Source organism: Myotis daubentonii, chromosome 10 (assembly GCF_963259705.1).
Source record: "Myotis daubentonii chromosome 10, mMyoDau2.1, whole genome shotgun sequence".
Classification (NCBI taxonomy): domain Eukaryota; kingdom Metazoa; phylum Chordata; class Mammalia; order Chiroptera; family Vespertilionidae; genus Myotis; species Myotis daubentonii.
The window spans coordinates 62,104,093-62,119,146 of record NC_081849.1 but is presented as its reverse complement, the minus strand read 5'-3'; the positions used below and the strand labels follow the sequence as shown (position 1 = coordinate 62,119,146).

The following is a 15,054-nucleotide window of genomic DNA, read 5'->3' as shown; positions in this document are numbered from 1 at the left end:
GCGCCGGGGAATGGCCTGGGGCCGGTACGAGATGGCTGCGGATTATTTTGTTTTTTAAATGTAGTAAGGACATTGATTCCATTTCATGTGGTCCAAGGAGTTCAGGAGAGCCTTTTCCTGGAAGTGCAGCTGCGGTGCTGAGTTGGCTCCAGCAGGCTTCAGAGGAAATCCATATTCGTTGTAGGCACCGTGCCTGCACTGAGCTAACTGCTGCTTGTTCCTGCAGAACCACAGAGAACGGGGTTTGTGATGGGGGGGGGGGGGGCCCACTCCACCTGCAGAGTGATGGCTGACCCTGCCGTCCCTGCTCTGAAGCAGGAGGCGTATGGTGTTGGGTACCTTTGTGCAGAATCAGTGGCCTTGACCTCGTCATGTATGAGATGGGAAGACAGTGGTACCATAGCCTAGATCAGTATTTTGTGTGTTTGTTTTTAAATCCTAACCTGAGGATACGTTACATTGAATTTTTTTAGAGAGAGTGAGAGAGACACATCGATTGGTTGCCTCCCACACTTGCCCCAACCAGGGATGGGGATCAAGTCTGCAACCGAGGTTTAAGCCTTGACGGGAATTGAACCCAGGACCCTTCAGTCCATGCGTCGACGCTCTGTCCACTGAGCTAAACCGGCCAGGGCCTAGATCAGTTTTAATGTTCAGTTTGCCTGGTTTTAATCTTAAAATGGAAGGGCTTCTTGCTTCCCTTGATTCTGCATTACCTGCAGAAACTCATTATGAAATAGTTTTCCTTCCTCGTCACATGGCAGATTAGAAGGGGTCTTTTTAATGCTATTCATTTCCTTGTCAGAGGAAAGAGCTTCTTTAAACTGAGCTGTTTTATTTAAGGCAAGAAGATGGCGGATGGAGAGGGAAGGGAAGCAGTTTTTGTTACATCCAGAGGATTCAATTAATTCTTGCCATTGAAACTAGTTGTTATCGGGTCCTCTGCTTCTGGCACGGCCTCAGAGGGTTACCCTTCTCTCTGAGGATCAGAGTCTAGTGATCCCAAGCACAGTGAGCGGGCGGAAGTGCTCTGGAAGGGGGGAGTCTGCCGTGTCCCCTCCTAGAAGATAAGCAATGCTGGAGGTGGCTGGGGATTTCTGAAATAGTGGCTGGAAAAATGGTGCCTGAAAAGGAGATTGCTGTCTAAGGTGCTGTTTTAATTAGTTATTTCGAGTTAGCTCTTACTTGTTTCATTTCTGCATTGCCCTTATTTTTAGCAATAGGTTTTGCTTCTGAAATATGTCTTCAGTTTTCAGCCAACATTTAGGAAAATGAAATCCAAACCTAGATTTTACTGGCAAGGTGAAGTGGCCGTTCTCACGACGGGGAATTGCACAGCTCTTTGTCTTCTAGTGTCTGAGGGGCCAGAAGGACTCATGAAGGTCTCATTTTCACTGAACCCCGTTTTTTGGATGGTTGATTTTCTTTCTTGTATCTTTTCAACAACAGCAGACTTATTATTTTAATTTTTTTGCCAGGTTATAAATGCTTTATTATTATTACAATTTTAGCACTGAGGAAGCTTGGTGGTAAATATCTGGCCACTTGATGTTTTGAAAAAGAGGTCAAGTTCAGACTCTCTTTCTGATAGAATGTAAAGTACCTCTACACGTGTTATCTGTAATTATTATGAAAGTTAATCTTAGTCACTAAAAGAGGATTCACTATCTGAACTTTCTTCTGCATTTTTTTCACCTTCGCCATCAGGCACTGGAGCATCTGGCCTCTTGAGAAGATCTGGGTCTAGTCCTTCTGATATCATTTTGTTTCTTATTGCCATCACTGGGACACCCACTTGAACCATTTTGAGATATCTGGCATATCTTGGATCCTTGGCTACAGTTAAGATATTTTCTGCTGTTACTTCACTTTCCTGTGGTCCAGATTCTTGTAAACTGTTCTGCTGTGATGGCTCTGAAGTGGTTTCATTTGTGACTCCAGGGACACTTACAGGGGAGACTTCCACTGTGACATCATCTAGGCCTGGGATAGATGAGAACCTTGCATCTAAAATTTTGAGAGTTGTTTCAATTTGCTGGATACGAAGAGTGCCTGAGAGAAAGGTCTGCCAGCTTCTCCTCACAGATTGTGGGAAGCGGTTGAGGAACTGCACCACAAACTGGTTTAGAAATGCCACCGTTCTTTTCTGTTGAATAGCTGGCACCTTGGTCAGGTCAGTGCCTGACCCCATGAGAGGAAGCCCGTCCTCATCCATTTCCTCAGCGGGCGGGGGACCCGAGCATCACCCACAAACCTTCCCCGCTGTGGTCCATCCAACCCCGCAATAGTGTTAGAACGTCTCCCCAAGTCCCCGCCTCCCGGGCCCTTCTTATTTTTGTATTTAATTCAAAATGAACACGTATGCAAATGAGAAAAAAGGGTGACCCTTCATGTCACCCCCTATGGTAGCCATTGTTAAGTTGGGGTTGTATCTTTATAGGATTTGTTCCTGGTATCTACTAATAAGTGTAGCTTTAAAGGAGAAATCTTATGGTACGCATTGTATTTTTTCACAGAAGGTCAGGGACTCTCATAATGTTGGTATTTGTAATTATACCACACGTTTTTAAACGTCTCTCTGATATGGATATACATTCATTATTTGTTTGTTTGTTTGTTTGTTTAATTTACCTGATGCTGAAGTTTTTCTTTTTTTTTAATTATATTTTTTATTGTTGATAGTATTACAGATATCTCCCATCTTCCCCCCTCCATCCCCCTCCTCCCAGTCCCTACCCACCCCCCTTGGTCGGGTATACGCCTATTTAATCATCTCTTCCTGGTGAGTTTTTAAAGTTAATCCCAATGTTCTTTCTGCTACAAATCATGCTGCAGTGAACGTTTCTGTGCTGGTGGTTTTCACCCAGGGTGACCCGCTCAGCCCCGTGGACACGTGCAGTGTCTGGAGACATTGTTGGTCAGCACAACGGGACGAGGGATGAGCTAAGGCACCTGGTGGGTTGAGCCAGGGATGCTGCTGAGCCCTGCAGTGTGCAGGACAGTTTTCACAGCAGAGTTTCCCTTTCACCACAGCAGTGCTGACGTGAAAACACTCTCTCGACACACCTGGGGGACGGCCTCTGAGATGTTACAAGAAGTAGAATTCTTGAGTCAAAGTTGATAAGCTTTTTAGCTTTGATAGGTCCTGCAAGGGTGTTCTACATTCCCACCAAAAGTGTGGGTGTGCCCAGAGTCCCCGTCCTCTTGCCAGTACTTAATTTTATCTCTCAAAATAATTGCAGGTCTGGAAGAAAATATGCCTTACTTTAACTGGTGTGTATATAATTACTGGTGAGGTTTGACACATTGCATTAAGTGGCCTTTTGCTTTTCTTTGAAGTTGAATTGCCTTCTCTTCAGGTTTTCTTGTGGACTTTCCTCTATGAAGGAGGCAAAATACAGGGTGAGCTTTGCAAAAGGAAACGGGCGAGTGAAATGTGCTCATCCGATGGACAGCGAGAGCAAACCATGGAGTAAGAGTTCCATCTGGTTTGTGGGCCTCCAGCTCCCGCCCTCCAGGTCCAGGTCCTGTGTGGTTCAGAGCAGAGAAAACCGTTGTCTGGACCGAGGCTCTCCGATGCGACACGCTTGTTCTGTGCCATCGAAAAGGGACCCGGAAGCAGTTGCAGCTCGGGCAGAATGAAACCAGGTCCCTGCTGGGTCAGAGTGAGGAGAGAGGGGAGTGTTCCCGGAATTAAAATCCTCTCTGAGGCATCCCGTTGACAGTGTATCGGGAGCTTCTGCTCTTGAGGGAAGTGACTCATCTCTTGCCCAGAGCCCTGACGTGGGTGTGGGTCATTGTAAAGCTCTGTGAATGCGTGCCTCACGGCCTCGCTTTCCCCTCCTTTCACCCACCCTAAGGATCGATGTCCACCGTAAAGAGAACGCAGGCGCTGCTGAGAAGTCCATTACTATCCTCTCTACCCCGGAAGGCACCTCTGCGGCTTGTAAGTCTATTCTGGAGATTATGCATAAGGAGGCCCAAGACATAAAATTGTGAGTAATGAGGGGGAACCCGTGGAAAGGTTGATGTCCGTGCTGTTTTGCTTTGAATTGACACGGTTTTGGGGGATTGCCACCAAACCCCGGGAGCTGCTGCCCCAGGAGGCCCGGGGGTTGGCACGTTGATTTGGTGTAAAGCCTAAGTCCTTCACATATTTTCCTTTGTGTTTGGCTGTGGGGTGAGTGGCATGAGTGAGGACAGTCCAGCTGTAGAAGGTGGCTGGGGGACATAAGCCCACCTGGGGTCCAGGAGCACCCCTGGATTTACCCACCGCAGGGCCCAAGTCCTCATGCCGTGGCTTTGAGCCTGAGGTGGGAACCCTAATCCTGTGCTGAGATAAGCGGGGGATTTATTTGGATATTCCAGGTCGGAAGTCTTAACTATCTTTCCCACAGGAACTTTGGGCGGAGGTTGGGTTTTGTGCTCCATTCAGTCTTCAGCGCAGTGCTGGGCATAGAACAGAATCCAGAGTAAGGTGCTGGAGTTAGCCTGGGACCTAATGCAGCATTTAATTTGTAGGGACCTTTAAGTATATTAAATATATTTTAGTTATAAGGTTAGTTATATGGTTCTTTAAGATTCTAATTCTTTTTTTTTTTTTTTTTGGTATAGAGAACAATAAAGAAAAGGCCCACCGCCCAAAACCCCAATGTTTTTATTTATTTATTTAAAATATATTGTTATTGATTTCAGAGAGGAAGGGAGAGAGAGCGATGAGAGATAGATGAGAGAATCATTGATTGGCTGCCTCCTGCACGCCATACACGGGGGATTGAGCTTGCAACCTGGGTATGTGCCCTTGGCCAGAATCAAACCTGGGATCCTTCAGTCAGCAGGCCAACGCTCTATCCACTGAGCCAAACTGGCTAGGGCATGTTTTTATTTTTTTATTTTAAAATAATTTTAATACATATATTTTTATTGATTTCAGAAAGAGGAAATGAGGGAGAGAGAGGTAGAAACATTAGTGAGAATCATTGATCAGCTGCCTCCTGCATGCCCCCTCCTGGGGATTGAGCTCAAACCCTGGGCATGTGCCCTGACTGGAATTACAACATGACCTCCTGGTTCAGAGGTCAGTGCTTAACCACTGAGCCACACCAGCCAGGCCCAATGACGTTTATAAACAATGGTATGTGTTTGGGAAATTCAGAAAGGTGCAAATGAAATGTGACCCCCCCCCCATCCCCCCGCCCCCCGCTCTTACACTCGTCCCCAGAGTGTAATACCGCTGAGTTCCTTGTTTCCTTGTCTAAACTGTGCCTGTGTTGCCAGGTATGGAGTTTAAAATTTATACTAAAATCATACTATTTGCATCTGTACATTGTGTTCTGGAGTTGGGAATTTAGGAACAAGAATTTGAGTAGGAGCTGTTTTCAAAGCTAAACAGAATCCATCATTGGAAGGTAGTCCCTGAGATGAATAAAAGGAAACCGTTTTTAAAAATTAACTTCTATCCAGATACATATTAATGATTTTACCCCCTGTTCACGCATTGCTAGAATGTGGCTGATGGTCGGCAGTTCAAACTCTCCTGGCATCATGCTTCCTAAGTGGTGGGTAGGAAGTAAATGTTTAATGAACAAATACTCTCTTTTTCCCTGCGAGCAGGGGTACTTGCCCCGATTTCATGGCCTTTTCTTTTTTTTATATATTTATTTACAGCACAGAAGAGCTTCCCTTGAAGATTTTAGCCCATAATAACTTTGTAGGCCGTCTTATTGGTAAGGAAGGAAGAAATCTTAAAAAAATCGAGCAAGACACAGACACTAAAATCACGATATCTCCGTAAGTGCTGCCTGGCTTGTTTTTAAATAAGAAAATTTCGAGCGCTGTGTTTCTCCGGAGTTTCATGCTAAGCATAGCCCGTCCCATCTGACCGAGCCAGCTGGCACCACCCTGCTTATACTTCGTTTCTCAGACTCAGTCCACTGTCTGCTGCCTGTCTCCAGCCCACATTGAAAGATTCTCTAATCCCACCACAGAGGCAGGGGCACGAAAGCTGTACATTTGTATTTCCTAGCTGGCTTTGCTCAGGTTTGATGACCTGTATCCCCCAAGTGCCTAGAGAGAACCCAGGTTATTACCCATGGATGTGTAAGACAATATCCCAGCGTCTGAGAGCTTACGACAGTGGGAAAGGCTTATGGGTCACCAAGTCTCTGTGGTCAGGGATTCAGGAGCAGCTCGGCTGTGGTTTTGCTCAGCTCATGTTGCTGGCAAGTCAGTGCTGGCTGATGGTGTGAGGCCTCAGCTCCTCACCACAGGGGCCGCTCCACAGGTTGCGTGGGTGTCCCTGGGACACGAGACACGGCAGCTGTCTCCTGCCAGGGCTGCCTCCTGCCCGTGTGAATGATCCGAGAGCAGGACGGAAGCGGCAGTGTCTGTAACACAGCCTCAGAAGTCGCAGCCGCTCTTACTGTTCAGTGTGGGGAGGCTGGTACCACACCTGGGGCCACAGCTCTGGAATGATTTGGAGAGGTTTTCCTTTTTCCGAGCGTGACTGGCCCTAGTTCCCATCTGAGTGTCAGAAAAAAGATAAGGTGGGAAGAGGCGGATGGGCTAAGGAGAGCTGAGCACTGGGTGTGTGTAGCAGGGAGTTCTCAAAGCAGGAGGTGGAAAGGAAGGAGGACGGTCCTGCCTGACTAAAGAAATTTAAAAAACCACTAAGTGGTAAATATAATGCATGATCCTACCCTGTCTTGATGTTTATGCTCAGAAAAGGGAGGGTTTTACGTGGGGGAAGATCTTAAAAGCTGTTCTAGAAGCAGCTATTTTGAAAATTGTAATTTAAAAGCTTGGCAGGGGCAAGGTGGTTGAAGATGGAGATGAGAAATACACTTCTTCTTTAAACAGCCTAAGACAAATAGTACGTCGGTGTTTACATTTTTAGCAAGTTGGAGAGAAAAAGGAATAATACCCTGTTCATCTGTCTCACGTTGAGCTTACGGTATTCTGCTAGTTGTGAAAATGAGAATTGTACTCTGGGAATCTGAAGGAGAGCCGGACCCTCCCACTCTGCGTCCTTACTTTCCACGGGACTGGCTCAGGCGTCGATGCCTCATAACATCGGAAGGCTTGGAAGCTTCAGCAGGACCTGGGTTGAGCAGGGAGTTTCTGAATATTGCTGCAGCATTCTCATTTTTTACTTTTCTAAATGGTCATCCAGGGACCCTTTTAAAAAAATTATGTAGTCAAAATGGATTGAAAAATGTTTTGAAAACATAAAAGTAAAAAGTAAAAAACAAAAATGTGGATTGAGTTACATGATTTCCTCCAGCATACTTTATCTAAATTCTGAGCTTACTGGCAAAGAGGAATTATATACATGTGAACTCTGCCTTTTGAAACATTTCCATGCTTATTCTTTGACTGGTGACCCAGAAAATGCAGTTGCTGGAGAATGCCACTTATGCCTAGAGCTGGTCAATGCAGACCGGGAACATACTCATTAAAGGTTATGTGCATCTGGTTCTTGGTTTCTGCTGAAACTATATCCTTCCAATCATGTACCTTATATTTTACTGGTAAATTATGAAAGTGGTTCAACTGTAAGTGGCTAAGAAGCACACTGTGTTTAAGCCATGAATTTAATTGAACTACGTGCACCCAGGGAATTTTATTGAGAAGGTGGGAGGGGAAGTGTTTTCTCTCCTCTGGCTTTACAGTTCTTGGATTTAAGTCTTTTGAGGCTCACTCCTTTTTTATCATGTCTAACCGCCCACTTTTACAGCTTGCCAGCCCCCTCATTTGGGTGTTAACAGCCATCTGTGGCTGAACTGTTACTACTATCTTCCTCCCATAATTTCCATTCTCTTTCTCTCCTTCCGTTTTCAATCTGCAGATTGCAGGAATTGACGCTGTATAATCCGGAGCGCACCATCACAGTGAAAGGCAGCGTGGAAACATGTGCCAAAGCTGAGGAAGAGATAATGAAGAAAATCAGGGAGTCTTATGAAAACGATATTGCTTCTATGAATGTTAGTTTTAATACCAAGGGCATGTCTTTATTTTGATGAAGTTAAAGGATGTTTTCAGTTCCATTAATACTGATTTCTTTAATGGCGTTGTCATTAGATTAGGTTCTCATTGGTTTTTAGCACCGTAGGGAAGTGCCCTAGAAAACACGGGCTCTGACAGTAGGCTTGGCTATCTCTGTGATTTTGGCAAAGTATTTAGTCTTTGAGACTTAGTTCCCTTATCTGTGAGGTAAGACTAATACTTTCCTTAAAAAGGTTATTATCTCCTGCACAACGTTAATTTGAAGGAAATTAATACAGTAGAGGTATGTGAATTGTGTTTGAATCCCAGTTCACCTGTTTATTAACTGCAGCTCTGTTTTCTTGGACAACTTAATTTGGTCTTTCTGAGCATCAGTTTCCTCATCTGAAAAATGGGGCTACTGCCTACATTGCATGCCTGTTAGAATTACAATAGATAACAGTGCATGTAAAACTACTGTTATGAATATGAATTTTAAACTTGGTTCCTTGGAGATAAAAATAATCTGTGTAGCGACTAGAACATAGTGAATTGTTGACGTTCCTTAATGGATGGAATGGTGCTCACGATATAACATTTGTAAAGTTCATCTTCAATTTTAAAGTAAATGATTGAAAAAAAGATTGTCCTCAATTGGGCCTCTCATCTGAAACATTACACCTAACAGAAGGGAAATGTAAAGATGTTGTCACCTTTGTGAGGGGAGCTTAGAATGCTAATCACTTTAGTCCACTTGACTGCCTTCCTACCTTCACATTGTCACTGCTCATCCAAATGTACGAGTTAACTGGGAGTAAATCCAACTCTACAGGCCTTTTAAAAGGATTCTCAAGTACGCACAAGTCTCAGCTCTGATCTCCACCTCACCTCCTCAGCCCTTATAAATTAAACCGAAACGAACGCCCCTTCCAGGGTAGGTTTAGTTGTGGGAGCTACATGCAGAGAGGACCTGATTTCCAAAGGCCTTGACTTTGTTTTAGGCCTTTAGACCCATGACTCCAAATGTTATCCGGAAGTAAAGATCTCTTAATAGTCTGTTCTCTATGTCTGGTCTGGTCTGCTTTTCAGTGAACAAACCTTGTTCCCTTACTTCTTCGACGGGTGCGGGGTTTTGTCTGCCTGTACCTTGTGCTGCAGTGTACGGTGCGTCTTTGAGCTCTGCGAGCTGCCCTGAAGGGCAGGGACGGCTGCGTCCCTGCCCTGAGAAACTCCGTGTGGCTTCAGATCAAGGAGGCCGCAAACAAGCACACGGATTTTAAATACCAAGAATATAAACGGATATAAACTATCTGCTCAAGTGTAGTCACAGGAAACATCTGCTTTGTTCTAAAATTTTTGTGTCAGATGATTTTAACTAGACAAGAGGTTACAATCTGAATATTGTCATGTATACTCACTTATACATGATCTTTTTAATTTTGCCATTGCAGCTTCAAGCACATTTAATTCCTGGGTTAAACCTGAATGCCTTGGGTCTGTTCCCGCCCACTTCAGGGATGCCACCTCCCACCTCAGGGCCCCCTGCAGCCATGACTCCCCCTTACCCACAGTTTGAGGTAAGATGATGCGCCTTGGCTGTCTTTATGGTTGAGCGGGGGAGCATTGCTGCCTTTGAGTGGTGTGATGTGAGCTGGTTGGGGGAAATCTCAATGTAAAACCTGGTTCCCATGTGATCTGGAATTAGTGTAGAGCCAGCACATGCTTTCTGGTTCCAGTCAATAGGACCATCTTTTCTGTTCCTTGTAGACACAGGACTTATTACTGGGGCTCTGGGGTGGCCGGCACAGCTGTCAGCATGCGCTTTCAAAGGTCAAAAGTTTGAGACTTTGCAGAGGGGGGAAGAGGTTACTTATTTTTAAATATTGGAGTAAAGGACTTTTAAAAGTATTCCTTCATCTTTAACTTTATCTGGAAGTTAATTGCTTTGGAAGATCAGTAAAAGCTGGACTTTTTCATTTTGAGTGTTTGTACTTTTTAAAACTCTGAACTCAGTTTTGTGTGCAAATGTTAAATAGCTTTTATTTTGTAAACAGGTTATCCTATATAACAGGGGTCCTCAAACTACGGCCCGCGGGCCACATGCGGCCCTCGAAAAACATTTATCCGGCCCGCCGGGTGTTTTTGCTGCTGCTGCCTGTCCTGCTTAGCAGCCGACTTGTCCCGGCCCACAGTGCGCATGTGTGGAATGTCTGAGGGACAGTGAACTGGCCCCGTTTAAAAAGTTTGAGGACCTCTGCTATATAATAAAAGGCTAATATGCAAATCGCCCGAATGGCGAAATGACCAGTCACTTTGATGTGCACTGACCACCAGGGGACAGATGCTCAACACAGGAGCTGCCCCCTGGTCGTCAGTGTGCTCACACGGGGAGCACTGCTCAGCCAGAAGCCAGGCTCACTGCTAGTGAGTGCAGCGAAGATGGCGGGAGCCTCTCCTGTCTCCACAGCAGCGCTAAGGATGTACGACTGATGGCTCCCAGACTGCTAGAGAGCGCAGGCCGGGCTGAGGGATCCCCCCCCCCCCGAGTGCATGAATTTTGTGCATCGGGCCTCTAGTTAAGAAATAAACCGTAGAAAGAAAAAGGAGGGGAGAACCAAGATGGCGGCATAGGTTAACGCGGGAGTTTGCTGCTTTGAACAACTACTTCAAAAGTGAAACCAAAAAACGGAAGGGACATCACCCAGAACCACAGGAACGCTGGCTGAGTGGAAGTCCTACAACTAGGAGGAAAGAGAAACGCACACGGACACTCAGAGGAGGCGCAGTGCTGAAGTCAAATTCTGAGGTGCGGAGTGCGCGGAGCGGGCTGGCGGCGGAGGGCGCGGTTGTTGTTTTCAATCGGGAGGGAGTCGCAGACTCTGAGCACCAGATCCGGGTGAGTCTTTAGGGACCCAGACTCAAACGGGAGAAGCGAGACTGTCTGGCTTCGGTCAGAGCAAGTGCAGCTTTCTCTCCGAGCTTTGCAGCGGGTGCTGGGACTCAGAGAGGCAGAGCCCCTGGGGACAGGACTGAGAGCCGCCATAACTGCTCTCTCCAGCCCACCCTGTTGATCCTGTGCGACCCGCCCCGCCCAAGCCCTGCACAGAGGCCTTTGCCGGATAGCCTCAGGCAAAGGCTAGATTAGCACCTCCCTAGAGGACAGAAGTTCTCTCACTGCTGACACAGCTGATTCTCATAGCCACTTGGCCTGGAGGTCAAACCCTCCCTGGAATTAGCTACAACAATCAAGATTTAACTATAAGACTGTGAACAAAGACCACTAGGGGGTGCACCAAGGAAGCATAACAAAATGCGGAGACAAAGAAACAGGACAAAATTGTCAAAGGAATATATAGAGCTCAGAACCACACTTTTAAGGTCTCTCAAGAACTGTTTAGAAGCTGCCGATAAACTTAATGAGATCTACACGAAAACTAATAAGACCCTCGATCTTATATTGGGGAACCAACTAGAAATTAAGCATACACGGACTGAAATAACGAATATTATACAGACGCCCGACAGCAGACCAGAGGAGCGCAAGAATCAAGTCAATGATTTGAAATGCGAGGAAGCAAAAAACATCCAACCGGAAAAGCAAAATGAAAAAAGAATCCAAAAATGCGAGGATAGTGTAAGGAGCCTCTGGGACTGCTTCAAGCGTACCAACATCAGAATTATAGGGGTGCCAGAAGATGAGAGAGAGCAAGATATTGAAAACCTATTTGAAGAAATAATGACAGAAAACTTCCCCCACCTGGTGAAAGAAATGGACTTACAGGCTGGAACCGGTTTGGCTCAGTGGATAGAGCGTTGGCCTGCGGACTGAAAGGTCCCAGGTTCGATTCTGGTCAAGGGCATGTACCTGGGTTGCGGACACATTCCCAGTAGGGGATGTGCAGGAGGCAGCTGATCGATGTTTCTCTCTCATCGATGTTTCTAACTCTCTATCTCTCTCCCTTCCTCTCTGTAAAAAATCAATAAAATATATTAAAAAAAAAAAAAAAAGAAAGAAATGGACTTACAAGTCCAAGAAGCACGGAGAACCCCAAACAAAAGGAATCCAAAGAGGACCACACCAAGACACATCATAATTAAAATGCCAAGAGCAAAAGATAAAGAGAGAATCTTAAAAGCAGCAAGAGAAAGAAACTCAGTTACCTACAAGGGAATACCCATACGACTGTCAGCTCATTTCTCAACAGAAACTTTGCAGGCCAGGAGGGAGTGGCAAGAAATATTCAAAGTGATGAATACCAAGAACCTACAACCAAGATTACTTTATCCAGCAAAGCTATCATTCAGAATTGAAGGTCAGATAAAGAGCTTCACAGATAAGGAAAAGCTAAAGGAGTTCATCACCACCAAACCAGGATTATATGAAATGCTGAAAGGTATCCTTTAAGAAGAGGAAGAGGAAGAAAAAGGTAAAGATACACATTATGAACAACAAATATGCATCTATCAACAAGTGAATCTAAGAATCAAGTGAATAAATAATCTGATGAACAGAATGAACTGGTGATTATAATAGAATCAGGGACATAGAAAGGGAATGGACTGACTATTCTTGGGGGGGAAAGGGGTGTGGGAGATGTGGGAAGAGACTGGACAAAAATCGTGCACCTATGGATGAGGACAGTGGGTGGGGAGTGAGGGCGGAGGGTGGGGCGGGAAATGGGAGGAGGGGAGTTATGGGGGGGAAAAAAAAGAGGAACAAATGTAATAATCTGAACAATAAAGATTTAATTAAAAAAAAAAAAGAAATAAACCTTATTTTTATATTTGCTTTTTAAGAATAGCATTTTCCCTGAGGTCAGAAAGAGACCAGTGATAGTATGAAAATAATTGCAGCATAGTAGACACCTTATCCAATAATTCTTTTTGAACGTAATCTATATTATCAATTATAATTGGGGGTAGACAATCATGTGAAATAAAATTAACGTTCTAGGGCAGCCGTGGGCAAACTACGGCCCGCGGGCCAGATCTGGCCCGTTTGAAATGAATAAAACTATTGAAAAAAAAAGACCGTACCCTTTTATGTAATGATGTTTACTATGAATTTGTATTAGTTCACACAAACACTCCATCCATGCTTTTGTTCCGGCCCTCTGGTCCAGTTTAAGAACCCACTGTGGCCCTTGAGTCAAAAAGTTTGCCCACCCCTGGTCTAGGGTCTTCCTTCATGCTTTTGGTTTTGTATCTCTCCCTTCCTGTTTGGCTTTCTTTTTATCATATAACGTTTTGAGTGGTATCGCCTGTGCTACTTCAGGGACATGTCTGGGTGAAATAGGTTGGGGGTTCCACTATCACTGCCTAGAATATGTGTAGAGTGAAACGCCACTGGAATTCTACAGAGAACACGGGTCGCTGAGGTTGTCCATATTTTCTCTCTAAGATTGGAATTCCCTGAAACCTCCACTGTTGGGTGTGCATAGCTTTTGCTTTCTTCTTAGGGTGTGTTTCTGCCTTGACTGTCAGCAGCATTTGCATCTCCCCTGCCACTCCCACATGTTTGGGCTTGGAAACAATATGACAAAGCCCATCAATGTAAGGATAGGCCTCAGAGTCCCAGCTCCATGTCGTGTGAACAGACTCACTGTGCCTTAAGTGAAACTGTCCACTACAGCCAAAGGTGGTGGAAGTAGCTGATGTGTTTGACCTTGATGTTAACCGGGGTAGGGGAAGGAGCACTGCAGGTGAGATTCCAGGTCTAGCCCAACTCTGCCCTGGGTTTGTGTCACCATAGGTCAGTCTCTTCTTCGCTTTGGGTTTTTCTAACCTGAACAGTGAAGAAACTGAACTAGATGAGTAATCTCGAAAGGCTCTTTTATTAGGTCACACACTTCTAGTGTTTAAAGAATTCAATATTGTAGAAAAGTTGGAGTGGGAATTTGAGAGTATATGGACTTACCTCTGATAGGCTTCCTACAATCTTGATTACAAAAAGGTGCATTTGTCATATGGCTGAGGTTAGGGCAGATGTGTCCCTGACAGTTCTGTATAAAATTACATTTATTGAAAGCTACTAGGAGCCGATTCAAAGTAACTCTGTGCTGTAGAAGCTCTCCTCTAACCTCCACTTCTGCTAGTTGCCCTAACCAGCTTTCTCTCTGGGTAAGTCACCTAACTTCTCTGTTCCTCATTCTGTTTCTTTCTGCTGGTTGTATGTCATGTTCCAGTCAGTAAAGCCTTTCATACTACGAGTGGTAGCATGTCGGAACATTCTTGGACATCATCATCATCTATACTTCAGTAGCAAGAATTCCTAAATTTAATTGCTAGGTATCTATATTTTAAGCATTCAAATAAAAGAATATGAATATTCGTTGGATGTAGTCCGTTTTCTGATTATAGTTTTGTGTATTGGGTTTCTATGTTGTTAAAAAATTGTTTTAAGAGGGAGCTCATATTAAGAACTTATACTTCTGAAGCACTTTTATAATTTGAAATGTCTGACTTAAACGAGTAGCAATTTTATTTTAAGAATGGGAGAAGGAGGTCAATGATCTTTTTTAAATTGTGGTCTTTGGTTCTCCTGAGACTTTAAAACAAAATCAAGTAGGTGCTGCCCTAGCCAGTTTTGCTCAGTGGATACAGCATCATCAGCCTGCGGACTGAAGGGTCCTGGGTTTGATTCTGGTCACGTGCAAATGCCTGGGTTACGGGCTCGATCCCCAGTAGGGGGCATGCAGGAGGCAGCTGATCGATGATTCTCATTTATGTTTCTAGCTCTCTCCGCTCCCTTTCTCTCTGAAATCAATACAAATAAAAATAATATACATATATATTGAAAAAACCAAGTAGGTGCAATTAGAAGCAGCCAATTAGAACAGGAAAAGATGCGGAGGCTGCCAGCCGGAAGGCACAAACACTTCAGAGGGCAAGAGCTCAGAACCCCTATGGCCTTGTGGTTCAAGGGCTGGAAAAGACATTCTCACTCTTAAAGGGGATAAAGAAATCCATGTTCTCTGAAAAATTCCAATGGGCGTTTTACTCTACGTGTTCTAGGCAGTGATAACATGGAATCCCCAACTTTGAACCGAACATTTCTGGTGACACTGGTGT

General features: G+C 44.8%; 1 protein-coding gene and 1 pseudogene across 1 annotated transcript in view; one reads left to right on the top strand and one right to left on the bottom strand.

The window, feature by feature from the left end:
• The window catches only part of IGF2BP3 (insulin like growth factor 2 mRNA binding protein 3), a 40,027-nt gene that overhangs the window by 11,406 nt on the left and 13,567 nt on the right, over nt 1–15,054 (top strand). Inside the window, exons 4-7 of the mRNA XM_059712560.1 lie at nt 3,861–3,995; nt 5,668–5,790; nt 7,847–7,982; nt 9,435–9,560. Of these exons, the coding sequence (XP_059568543.1) occupies nt 3,861–3,995; nt 5,668–5,790; nt 7,847–7,982; nt 9,435–9,560 (520 nt within the window). The remainder of the gene's footprint in view (nt 1–3,860; nt 3,996–5,667; nt 5,791–7,846; nt 7,983–9,434; nt 9,561–15,054) is intronic.
• Nucleotides 1,479–2,319, bottom strand: LOC132211510 (WASH complex subunit 3-like; annotated as a pseudogene).